At 38.2% G+C, this 13614-nt stretch overlaps 1 protein-coding gene across 1 annotated transcript in view; it reads left to right on the forward strand.

Annotated features, from left to right (window-relative positions):
- CUL4B (cullin 4B) overlaps nt 1–11192 on the forward strand; it is a 31309-nt gene extending 20117 nt beyond the window's left edge. Inside the window, exons 13-21 of the mRNA XM_084638407.1 lie at nt 52–156; nt 490–600; nt 1337–1422; nt 3364–3471; nt 3782–3895; nt 4766–4871; nt 4945–5117; nt 5802–5954; nt 7474–11192. Of these exons, the coding sequence (XP_084494533.1) occupies nt 52–156; nt 490–600; nt 1337–1422; nt 3364–3471; nt 3782–3895; nt 4766–4871; nt 4945–5117; nt 5802–5954; nt 7474–7569 (1052 nt within the window). The 3' untranslated portion in view covers nt 7570–11192. The remainder of the gene's footprint in view (nt 1–51; nt 157–489; nt 601–1336; nt 1423–3363; nt 3472–3781; nt 3896–4765; nt 4872–4944; nt 5118–5801; nt 5955–7473) is intronic.
- Nucleotides 11193–13614: the final 2422 nt, after the last annotated feature.

The following is a 13614-nucleotide window of genomic DNA, read 5'->3' on the forward strand; positions in this document are numbered from 1 at the left end:
ATGCTCGGCAGAGTCAGGTTTTCAATTCCTTTTACTTGTTTTGCTTTTTAGCTAAGTATGTGGATTCAAAGCTTCGTGCAGGCAACAAAGAAGCTACTGATGAAGAACTTGAAAAAATGCTGGATAAAATTATGATTATATTTAGGTTCATTTATGGTAAGGGTTACAATTTTGTTTGTGTACAGTTGTTTTATCTGTAACGTAATGTTTCCTTGCAAGTTGATTCTAATCTATCTTCCCTCCTTACCCCCCCCCCCAAAAAAAAAAAGTGTACAGTATCTCTGTGGATTTAGTTTGTCTTCCAATCATTTAACTGGAGAGACTGCCCTAAATGCTCACGTGGTGCCTGATTCAGAGCTAACTGAAGTTAACTGAAAAGCTCCCGTGGACTTTATATGGGGCCTATTGAGTAACCTTTCATTAAAATGTTGCAGTTTGCACAAACAAGTTTTATCTGATCACCAACAAATCATGTCCTTTACATGACAGGAAAAGATGTCTTTGAGGCCTTCTATAAGAAAGATCTAGCAAAGCGGCTATTAGTTGGGAAAAGTGCATCAGTAGATGCAGAAAAATCTATGCTTTCCAAACTGAAACATGGTGAGTATCTTGCCCTCCCTCCTGCTTTTCTCTGTTAGAAATAATAGTCTAAATTAATATCTGTGTTTTCCCCTATAAGAGATTTTTTTCGTCTTCCTTTTTTGAAGTAAGGGAAAGGGAAAATGTAGTGGGTGTGTAAATCTTTTTCTACAGTGTTATGTTCATCTTTAACAATGTTGTTCTGCTTTAAGAAAACAATTTCATATAAACAAATACATAAGTAGCAGGCAGAAGTCAGGAATTTAAAGTTCAAGCTGACCATCTAGTTTGTACCATCCCAGTCTTTGGGGGTAAATCTGAGGGATTCTGGCACAAAATACTTGTGCTATGATAGGATAATGTGCTTTTTCCTCTTGGGTCATGTTTTTTATTCAGTGTAAGGACTCACAGCCCCGTGTAACTGCCAATCAGCTCTTACCAATGGACCTTCACTATTTCATAATACAAAATCTTGTGCCTGGTCAGACAGGATTTCTAAAGTTTAATCCAGGTCCAGACTTCAAGGAGATAAAGATCACCATGCAGGAGGTCAAAGTTTAAATCAGTGTGCAGGTACTAGGTCAATGGGCTGGCCCTAGGACAGTTCTTAAATTAGGAATAATTTTCTGAATTTGTATTTGTGTGCTAGATTTGAATGGCTCTCTGACATATGGTATAACCATTTTAAATATGTTGCTTCTTAGTTTTTGACTGTGGGTTTTTTTTTTTTTTTTAATTATAAAAACTTCTCTTCTAGAATGTGGTGCTGCTTTCACCAGCAAGCTTGAAGGAATGTTTAAAGACATGGAACTTTCAAAAGATATCATGATACAGTTTAAACAGGTATAGCAGTAAAGCCTGCCATGGTTTGTTCTTTAGTATTTTATTACTTTCCTTGTGGGTATGTCTGATGCACCCCCCGGGTACTCAGGGTTGTGAGGCACCTCACTACTACCTCCGCTTAGCTTGAAGGAATCTTGGCTGTGCCTGCTATGGATCAACTCCTTGAAACCACCAACCTCTGGCAGCACAGCACAGCCTCGCTCACTCCGTAGAGTAGCAATACACGAATCCTGGAGTCTTCAGAACATTCCCTGCAATGTCCAACCTCTTATCCACTGAACGCTCTCAGAATTACCGGGCCTTGCTGTTTCCAGAGGATTAGTACACACCAACTTGTAAGATTCAACTCAGGATCACCAATTTACTGACAACCGCAGCATTTAGATAGATTTATAGTGAAAACAATACGTTTGTTATCAAAGAACAGAGATTGAAGTGCTAGTGAATAAGAATATTGGAAACAAATGGTTACATATAAAAGAAAATCATAACACGCTTTCTACTGACTAAACTTAACTAACAATTTACATCCTTGTCTTAAAAAAATCTTATTTCAGCCAAAGTTCTCTCCAGCATATTCAACAAAGCCTGGTTGAGACCTGTTTTTCATAAAGCAAGCTCAGACCATTTACTTCCTCAGTGAAGGATGTCAGGGTGTCGTCTTTGCCCCCCAAATACAATAGGGCAAACCCTTAGAGTGCACCTCAATATAAGGTTCTCCCCAGCTCTCCTGTCCTCATCCTATTCTGGTATTTTTTCTCTTCTTGTTAGTGTCTCTGAAGTTCCCACAATCTTTCCTTAATGTTCAGTTCTGACAGGTGATAGGAGATCCAATGTGAACTATACAGTATTTAATTTATATGTAAACAGCCAGCTAGATAAACATTTTTGCCAGAAAACCTGTTGTTCACATTTGCTGGTGACCAGTCCCTAGACACAGACCTTCAAGAACATAATTTTCAGTGGAGATACATAACTTCTTACACAATATCCATACATGCATTTTGCAATGATGTTGATAACTAGCATGACACTGGCTTTTATTTGAGATCTCTCATGACACTCTGGTGAACTAGAATATACATACCAAACCCAAGAAATTCCTGTAGCCCCTCTGCACCTCCTTGCCAGATGGCACTGAGGTTCTTGGGTCACAGTGTGTTATGGCCAAAATGTTTGTTGTAAATATTTCCTTATCATTTGAAGTAACTTTCTCTCCTTCAGAAGACCCAGAGAATAACTTGCTCTTACAGGATGCACTTTTTTAACTTGTTTCTTTTTTGCACAAAAATCCTTGGGAGGGGATGATTTTTCAAAGAAAAAAAGCAATTAGAAGCACAACTCCTACTGAAAAGTCAATGGGTATTGAATACTCAAATCCTATTTGTGCCTTTTGAGAATCTTCCACCTTAGTTCACTAATTGATTTAACTAATAACGGAGCAAAAATCAGCAGAACAAGTACCTGGTGGGATTTAACAGGAAATATATTGAAATAAATATGCAGACTTGTTGAATGTCTAGCTTAACAGCATTACAAGCTGATGAGACTAGATCACTGATCTAGTGGAGAGAGTAGAGCACATGGTGTCAACACAACTCAGTTGTGTTCCGGGATCTGCCACTGATTTAGGTTGACTTTCATCAAGTTATTTAACCTCTTGGCTTCAGTTTCTCTGTCTTTTAAATAGTCTTGTACTTCACAATGGCAGTGTATGGGTTTCTTTACAAACAAACATCAAAAAGTGTTTTGAGAGCCTCTGAAAGGTGCTATCATACTCATTCTACTACTCATGTAGTTAACTTGCATTCTGTGCAGAGAATATATCATGAGGTCACTTGCATTCTGTGCATGCATGGCACTGATAATGCCTGTTTAACTTGCTTGTAAGAATAAGGGAACAGCACCACTTTTTCAATATGCTTTTGTTTCTCCTTGCAGTATATGCAAAATCAGAATGTACCTGGTAACATTGAACTAACAGTGAACATCCTGACTATGGGTTATTGGCCAACCTATGTGCCTATGGAAGTCCACTTACCACCAGAGGTAAGGATAACTATGTTGGACTTTGCATACAGAAGTAGAACACTTCTTTCTTAGGCTTGCCATTAGTTAACGTTTAATGTTTAACTGCCTTTTGAATAACGGGTTAAGGATTATAACCATTTTTAAAAATAGACTAACCTTTAGAACATAAATACATGGTTAACATCTCTTTAAAAAACAAAACCTTAACATTGTTTTTCCTATCTAAACTCGCTCCTCCCGTAAACTGTTTTGTTTTCATTTAATTTATTTGTTTAAATAAATGCAATTGGAAGTGAAGTGGAGTTTTTCTTTCTTTCCTGTTCTCTAGATGGTAAAACTGCAGGAGATCTTCAAGACCTTCTACCTGGGAAAACACAGTGGTAGGAAACTTCAGTGGCAATCAACACTAGGTCACTGTGTACTAAAAGCGGAATTTAAAGAGGCAAGTATGAGTCTCTGGGTTATTTTCTGCTGGTGTATTCCTGCAGTCTGGATTTTGTCAGTTTTGAGGTACTTTGTGATATGACCATGAATACCTCTAGGAAAGATTCTTGCAATATGATTAATATTTAGCATTGGCAATAACCTTCTTGAATTTCTCTTAATATAATGACTGTGTGGTACCATCCAGATGGGGTAGCTCCTGCAAGGGCACCAAAGTATTTTGTGTTTAATGCATCAGAGACTCTGGTCTTGGATAAAGAAAAGGAGTACTTGTGGCATCTTACAGCATGAAGTGAGCTGAAGCTCATGAAAGCTTATGCTCAAATAAATTTGTTAGTCTCTAAGGTGCCACAAGTACTCCTTTTCCTTTTGCAAATACAGACTAACACGGCTGCTACTCTGAAAACTGGTCTTGGATAGTATAATTCTGTCGTGTGTCATAGATAAATGACACACATTTGGGTGTGGGAGGGAGCAGGGGATGGGGTGAGGTGGGCTCCCTGCAACGACATTCCCCGTCGCTCAGCTGCTAGGCGGAGGTCTTGGATGGTATCATTCTGTCTTGTCATAGATATGACACACATTTTACTTAATTTATTGGTCTGACAGTAGAGATAAGTACTGCACACCATGTTTGTGATGGTGGGGAGCAAATAGTAACTGAACATCTCATGTCTAAGATTGGTGTTGTATTTCACAGTTACCACATGGTGGCTAGTAATATGCCTTTTCAGATTCCTGAGCTGAATGAAATGGATAGCTTTCCTTCAAGCCAAGTTTTCATTTCAATTAATGTAAAATACATGAATGATTTTTGACTTTCTTTCCAAGAAGACTTAGTAACATCTGGTCTCTTCATTCTTGACAGGGCAAAAAAGAGCTTCAAGTCTCTTTGTTCCAGACGCTGGTGCTGCTTATGTTTAATGAAGGAGAGGAGTTCAGTTTAGAGGAGATAAAGCAAGCTACTGGGATAGGTCAGTATTAAATGCAGTTGATGGTGTCTGAATGCTGTTGTCTAAAATACTAAACAGCTTGTTTTTGCTTTAGAGGATGGAGAGTTAAGGAGAACACTCCAGTCATTAGCCTGTGGCAAAGCTAGAGTACTGACTAAAAGTCCCAAAGGCAAAGATGTGGAAGATGGTGATAAATTTACATGCAATGATGATTTCAGACACAAGCTCTTCAGGATAAAAATCAACCAAATCCAGATGAAAGAAACGGTATGGGTTGAGTTTTTTTCCCAGTTGCTGCCCTCTCTTCTGATTCTTAGTTCCATTATTTTTGCATGTCTTAAAAATACAGTAAGCTTTCTTTTGTCCAATGTTGAATTTGTATATTTGATTAACTACATGAAGTATGCAGGTGTACTTTGTGTGGCAAGTGAACCATAGGTCTTAAATCTGAATTAGCAAACTAATCCAGATTCCCTATTAATCAGATCTGATAATCTACCCAGATTTCTAGGAATCTGAAAGATTTTAAGTAGTACCTGTTGTTGTGTATGCCATTGACCTTTGTATTCTGAAGCTTTACTAAATAAAAACTTTGCAAACTGCCGTGGATTAATCTGGCTAGATTACATGGGAATAAGAGAATTCAGAATTCAGAGTCTTAATTGGCATTCTGTTCTCTATATTATGGCTAGGCATTAACTTATCATTGGGTTCCTGCTGATATCTGAAACAAACTATTTTAATCTCCTGTGTGAGTATGTTTCTCTTTGTAGACAATAGCCTTTCAAAAAGGACTTTGGAAGGAAATCAGGAGACAAATATCTGACACCAAAAATGCTGGGATTAATGTGTAGCTGTCTGCAGGTCAGACAACCAGAAAAGGATCACTTTGACTGTTTTCGTGTTGTTGTTTTTTTTAACTTTTGGGTTTTTTTTAAATTGCTCATCCAGGTAGAGGAACAGGCAAGCACTACAGAGAGAGTATTTCAGGACCGGCAGTACCAGATTGATGCCGCAATTGTGCGAATCATGAAGATGCGTAAGACTCTGAGCCACAATTTGCTTGTGTCAGAGGTGTACAACCAGCTTAAATTCCCAGTAAAGGTAGAGTTCTGATTCTTTCTTTTGTTTGAGAAGATCTTGTTCCTTGCTATACTTTCCCCTCATCGGTGGTGTAGAGATCGTTCAAATAAATAATACAGTCAGTAAAGCACTTTTATTTGATAGGCAAAGTATTCCCTTCTAGGAATTTTGTTTGATGTGCCAGTTATATTCATTTGTTCACTTGAATGAACAGACATAGTAAGACTTTTTTTAAGTAAAGCTAGAAGATAAAGCATATTATTCTAGAGCTGGGCAAACTACTGGTTGTGAATAATATTTAAAAACTTAGCTCCCTTTTTGTTTGTAAGTCATTCTCAGGCTGATTTTTTTGCAGGTATTTATAAGTAAGGCTGCAAGTTTGTCACAGCAAGTCACGGATTCCATGACTTTCCGTGACTTCTGCAGAAGCTGGTGTGCCTGGTTCAGGGCAGCTCAGGCAGCCCCTGCGCCAGGTACACTGGCTGCTGCTGGAGCAGTCTCAGGCCCCCACGCACACACATGCCCCCCCCAGCCATGAATTTTTGTTTACTGCCCATGCCCTGTCTGTGACTTTTACTAAAAAATATCAGTGACTACAGCACAGTATTGGTGCTGCTTCCAAGCTGCCTAGTTCAAACTTCTTTATAAAGAAGAGAATAACAAATACCTAATACAACTTTTCAGACTAATAGTTGTGGCTAAACTTTGTGTAAACTGAGATTTACAAACACTTGTATCTGATGGCTGTCTCAAACAGTGAATGAGATACCAGTATCTATAGGGAGAGATCCATTCAAGTTCATGTTGAACTTGGAGCTTAGTTTGCAAATAAACATGTGAATCACTTGTTTCATTTTTCAGCCAGCTGTAACTTCTGGTGTTCTCCAGTGCAAGAAATGCAAAATAGAAAGTATTGCCACTTTCTTCTGTAGCTTTCTTGAAAAACACCAATTTTTGAATTTTCTCTGCAGATAAGTAAGCATTTGTATTGCATAAAATTGGCAGCCAGGCATTCATACATATAGTAGCTGACATAAATGCTTTCTCCCTTGTTCATGGGGAGCACAACAGCAATCTAGGTCACTAACTTATATGCTTCCAACTGTACAAAGTACATCTGTTACTGGATGAAAGCCTCACACAAACAGGAGATAAGCATTTTTATATGTATAATTGTGTTACAAAATACCCTTTGTGACCTGATCCAGAAGATACACAAGTGTTACATTATGGGCAGTATGTCTGCCTGAATTCCAGTTTATGGGGCATTCATGTTTGACAGACCCCAAAATTGACAATCACACACTTTTTGCTTTCTATTTCTGTGAAAGACATTTTAGGTCTGTCATGCTCTTGTACTTAAACGATTTTCTCTGGCATTTCTGTAATTGATCCATAGGATATTTAGCTATTCAGATGGTAATTTGAAAAGTGTATTAATGTAATATTGTTAAAGTAGGAGGAACTGAGTGATCAGAAACTTCGTAGAGATGGCTGCAAAAAAAAAATAGTAGTACTGATGATCTGCATTATTTTACAGCCTGCTGACCTTAAGAAGAGAATAGAATCCTTAATTGACAGGGACTACATGGAAAGAGACAAAGAGAACCCAAACCAGTACAACTATATTGCATAAACATATGTTGGCCTTTGTTTTTCTGCCCATTTGGTGTCCTACTAAATTGCCGGTGGATAAACTAGCCTGTTGATCCCATTATTTGACTTTTTATACTACCGATGAATGAATGAAAGCAGTGTAATGGAAAAGTATAGTAGAGTGGACTTTTTTCAGTGGTTAACATGCCCATTTAAAGAGTACTATTTACATTTTAAGAAGAATGCTGTTGAACTCTTTGCATGTTATTAAGTATGATGTGCAGAAAACTGTAAGAAAGTACCTGGTCTTCGTGATTCCATTTGTCTCAGAGTCTGAAGAGGAGTCCCTTGGTATATGACAAATGTTCTTTTACACCTTTAAACTATGAAGCAGAAGCATAATTAACATACAGAAAATAGCCTTTAAAATGCTTAAACTGCATGCAAACTTTTATTTACTGTACAGAATATTGGACGTATTTATCAAGTAACAAAATGACCAATGATTTGATTCACTCATATTTGGATTTCACCCTTTGGGGGTCTGGGGGGGAATAATTACCAAGTCAAGTTATACTTATTGATGTAGAAAACATTCTCTGTTGCAATTAGGAGGAAATGTAAAAGAAATGGTACCAATATAAAATGATTTGTAAGGTTACAGAATATGTACCATTCCTTAAATAACTGTGCCACAGTAAAACTTTAATTAACAAGCTTAGACTTGTATTTATATGGCTTACCCCAAAATGTAAAGTATTTACCCTATTCTTAACATAAAACAGCAGAAACAATTTTTACTAGTCTTGGGCAGGAGAGTCCAACTCTTTCAATAATACTCAGCAAAAGAGAATGTATTATAAAATGAGGCAAAAAGCAACACAGTTCTTGCACGCACACACCACAAAGCTACATGAACAAAAATTACAAATGGATTTTAATACTATTTTTCTTTAAAACAATCAAATGGCTTGAACTTCACCGTAGTTTTAAACGGGGTGAGAATCTTACAGATATGTCCTGCGTTGGATTGCTTTTAGGAGTTAACTCAAGCCAACCTAAAGCTTTAAGAACTCAGTCCTAGACAGTAGCAAGCTTTGCCTCCTAGAAACCTAAGCCTACCTCTCGTACAGAAAGATACTTATTTGCTTCAAGGCATCTAGATCCTGTTTTCCTAGTTGATAAGAGCATTATTTGGATCTTCGTGAAACCTGGGAGGAAAAAATAGCTTGAATACAGAGGTTCCCCAAACAGTGAGGTTATTGCTTGAAGTTTTTGCAACCGGAAACTTTTTTTGCTCTAGCAGAATATGCCAGGAATATAAAGTGGCAGCAGAAGAGTTAATTTTTCCAGTTTTCCTAGACATGTGACAGCTCCCCTACCCCTCCTCACCTGGTCAATCATCTGACTCAGTTTCAGCCATGCAGCATAGCAAGATGAAGAATCTAATTCACTTTCAGGCATCTACAGCCCTGAGAAATGCCAGAGAACCCTCGGAGGCAAGAATATTTTACTTTAGTTAAAAATAATAATAATAGTCTTAACTTAACCCGCCTGATGACTAGCACTCATATATTCTTGATGATCGATTATTTCATCACCTTATGGCCCTGTGAAATACATAAACCCTGTATATTTGTGTGTGTGCATATGTTATATCTAGAACTTCCCCTTCCTGAATGTTGCTTTTCTTAAACAACTGTATGGTGTGAATTGCCTCCATTTTTTTCCCTCAAGCTCCTTACATAAAGTGCTCACTTGACAAAACACAGAAGCTGGGTTCCCCCCAAGTAAAGAGCACTCCTCATTTCATATCCTTCCTTCAATGCTGACTTCCTATAAAATTTGCACAGGTCTCCACATGAGCCGCAGTAAGAAACCTATCCGTTTTTTGCATAGTAGTTATCAGTCTAATCCAGTGGCAGACATTCAGGGTCACTACCTTTGAGAGGCGTAATATTTCCAGTAGGGGTGTTTCTTTGCGGACGCTGCTCCTGTAGAGAATCAGGCAAGCCTATAACTATTAGCTCAGAAACAAAGAGCCACCAGGGAGAAGACAACAATGAAATTGAGATCATGGCTTTTCTATCTTCATTATTTTTAAACTTCTTTCTGTATCAGTTACATTATGTGTCTCTTCTCCATGTATAAGGTGGTTCTGTTTTCTCAAATACAAGATTTATTTAAAAAAAGATACTGTTTATGGAGGAAAAGCTTCAAAATATTCACTTTTAGGGGAAGGATGGAAACTAAAACATTTGACTGCCCATGCTCCAATCTGTTGCAACAGTTTAAATACAACCAACGCCACATATTTAAAAATGAGACTCTATTAGAATCTCTAATTAGATGGGTGTTGAATTTCAACTATAACCAAGCAGAAGGTTTTGTTTTGTTTTTGTTTTTTATCCCATTTATTTCAACCAGTAAATGCAGAGACTATTGTGTAGAAAACTCATGTCCTGAATTGTCGTCCTACTTCAAGATTTGACACTGAAACGGAGTTAACCTTTTCACTGGCAGTCCAGCTATTAAAGTAACCCAATGAAGGGCCTGTGAGAACACTGGCTTGACCAGGAACTGAAGAAAAGCAGGGAAAAGCATGCCCTCATATCCCTTTATTTACCCCACTGGCCTATCCCCAACAAATTGTTCATTTCTTCTGCTAATGGTTTCTGCTTCTGGTTAGTGACAAAGCTGCAGCCAAGATTAGCATCCAGCCATACTTCTTGCTGGGATCACGTGCCTGCCTACTGAGCCATATATTAATTTTGTTTTAGTGGGCTTGGACCACAACTCATTTGGCTATAAAACAGCTTGTCTGTTCAGCCACATATTTTTAATCCTGACTCTTGCATGCAGTTTATAGCGGACTTGTTCATAAGAAATTGCAGTTTATTCTTAGAAGTATATATTTTAGGTTTTTTAATCTTTATACCCATAAATGGACTATTTTTTGGTCTTGGCTGGTTTAAAAAAAGTGACCATTTTGTTTAAATGCTGTAATTGCGAAAGTGTTGTAAACATTGTTTTGTTCTATAGTTCACACAAGGGTGCCAAAGTAAATAGAGTTAATAAGAGACCTAACAAATTTGTTAAGTTGCTTTAGCCGTGGTTTATATTTTGATCTAATGCTCATCTTTCAGTCACAGTATTTTTCGTTTCCCTAAACATATCATTTGCCCTAATGCTTACTTTTAAACAATGTTTTATTTGTGCATCTAAAAAAATGTTCAAATACCACTGTTTTTTAGTGATTTCATATAATAGGAAGAGTATTTTCTTTGAAAAGTTACAGTAAAGTTGTAAGAGTACAGCAGCATTCAAAAAATGTAATATACTTTTTCTATAACAATTCTTCAGAAGTATCTCTGGAGTGAAAAGAACTAACCCTGTTACTTTTAAGAAGCCTCTTCACTCGGCTACTAGAATATAAAATTGTGCTTGTTTAACTGCATCAAATGTTATAGTTATGCAGATTTGCAAATGGGGCATGTGTCACCATTGCGTCCTTTAATGCAAAAAGCAAAACCTTTTTAATGTTTCATAACAAGTCTAAAATGGGTACAGAGAGTCTTTGTTAAGTTGGTAAATAATGTAAATACGTGTCCTTTCAAAGAGTGAGTCTGTTATCTAGGTATTTTGTGTCATTTAATAAATATTAAACAGTTTTGTGTTGATAAACTCTTTGTGTGTGTGTGTAGTGTCTTTTTAATCAGACTTGTATATATTGTGCTAAAGTGTCTTTGGCACTCTCCTTAATATCTTTGGGATGTATTTTGATAACAAGATTTTTGCTTTCTTCCTGGTTTCATCTGATGAAGTTACCTTTGTTGAGGTATCACACTTACTTAGGTTTTCCAAGTGGTTTCCATTCTTCAATTCACCTTGTTTGTTTTTATTTTTATATTTTTAAGATCTGACACACTGTTTTCTAAGAGAGAATTTTTAAACCATCTTTACCAGCCAAAGGGCCTGATCCAAGCCCCATTAAATTCAGTGACTTCACCGAGCTTTGAACCAGGCCCAGAATGCACGGGAGTACTAAAACCTGCACTAAAGTACTAAATAGGGCTTGCTGCCTGTTTCCGTAGTACAGAACCCAAATACAGAGTTCCCAGGCCAGTTACTCCTTGAGAAAGCAGGACCGGGTGCAGTTAGCCCTGAATCAGTGTTTCTCATAGCTACTGGTGCTGCTGTCAAGTCCGAGCTTGCTCAGAATCGTATTATATACCAATCTGAAATACGAAGAACACTTCTGAAAAAACACATCTGTACAATGCTGGGCCACCTTTTTGGTGGGTTGTGCCATCTGACACTTGGTGCTTTTGGGAAAACTTGTTACAAGCATAGGACTTGTCCATGCAGTATTCACTGACAGAGAGGCTTTCCTCTCACAAAGCAAGACCCACGGATGTCAGTGGGACTGCTCTCATGAGTAAGCCTTTGCCAGATCAGTTGCTTTTACAATGCTTTTACAACACAATGGCAGGCTTGAAGAGTTTGGTGGCCCGAAGCAAAGCAAGTCATTCATTCTCCATGCAATGCCCTCTGCTGAAGACTAGGGTGTACTGCAGGGAACAATGAGCTTTAATGATACCTCTGAGACCCTGTCTAAGAAATTAATTCTTGTTACACTGTGCATTCTCTATATGGATATAATCTGTATCTTCTTCTTCCTGTGCATCTAACATTTTTTTTAGCTTAAATAATTCCCTAAAGAGAAGTGAATGGAGGAGGGCAGGGGGATGAAGGCTAATTGGTCTCTTAATCTCTTCTTTCTGGAAAAATAGAAGATATGTAACAAATGAGGTTGCTGATAATGCCTCCTAAAATATGGTTTTATTGTATAAGGCCATTTGCAATAAGATCAGGGGTGCGTGTGTGTGTGTAAAAACCATCTGCAGGGCAAGGTATGCCAGTATATCAGTTTTTATTTCTAGGCAGAAAACACCACTAAGCTAGTGAACGTTGTACCTAGGTAATTAATCAAAATACATTTGCTGGGCTAGGTACTTAGAACTCTACTATACAAAGATGTCTTCCAGTCTGGCAATACTTAGAGTTCTAGAGTAGCACTGGGGGAGAGGAATAAGAATCAATGCACAGGAAGTGTGAGGATAATGGGCAGAGAAGGGAGGCAGATGCTGATCATTCCGGGGCAGAGGGAGTGGTATTCCTCCTGGCCTTTTTTTAAAGTTGCCCACTTATGAACAGCAAGTCTGGAATTCCTGTTGGAGGTACCTTGCTACCACACCTGCAGGATAAGGATTTAAGGTATACAGCATAGAAGGGAGGAAGGGACAATCTTTAGCCAAGACCTCACTGCTCCTTCTGAGCCATTTGCCTGCTTTGGGTTTCCAGCCACGTGAAGGACATCCATATAGTTTCTTAATGGTCAGAACTTTGCAAAGAGGGTTGCAAAAATATAAACAGGGTCCTTCCATCTAAAATGCAGTAAAGGTCCAATATGTCTCCACTAGCATTTGCAAAGGAAAGTACTGGATTTCCAAGTCACTATACCTCCTGTTCACAAGGCCATGTGAGTCATCAGATTTAAAGGACACACCTGAGCCTGTCTTGAAAAGAACTCCAGATTTTGCTTGTTTTAATAGAACTGTGTGTGTGTGTGTGTTGTTGCTGCACGATACTACAATGGGGGGGTGCTATGCAATAGACTGTGAATAAGACTATGAAGCCTTTCTCTCCTTTTGGAAAGGTAAATCTAAAGCTAGAAGTTCCATGCAGTGCCCCCACACACATCCACCTTCTTCCTCCCCTATGACCTCCTGAGGTCCCTTCCAACCCTGATATTCTATACTGTAAGACACCTGGTACCCAATATACTATTTTATCCTGAAACTATCTTAATGCAATAGAAACCTTTGGAATAAAATGACAGTTCTTCAGGATTTATGCAGCACTAAGTTGGTCCTGAATTGTACTAAAGTTCTAGACTGCAAAGCCAAGGTTGGTGGCTCCTGTGCTGTGGTGCTGAACTGTGTTTGAAACAAAGTCTAGTCCTTCCAGATCCAATCAGGCCCCAGATACCAAGGCTACGAGGCCAGTCTCTGCTCCTGTGACT

Source organism: Lepidochelys olivacea (assembly GCF_965140295.1).
Source record: "Lepidochelys olivacea isolate rLepOli2 genome assembly, chromosome: 9".
Taxonomy (NCBI): Eukaryota; Metazoa; Chordata; order Testudines; family Cheloniidae; genus Lepidochelys; species Lepidochelys olivacea.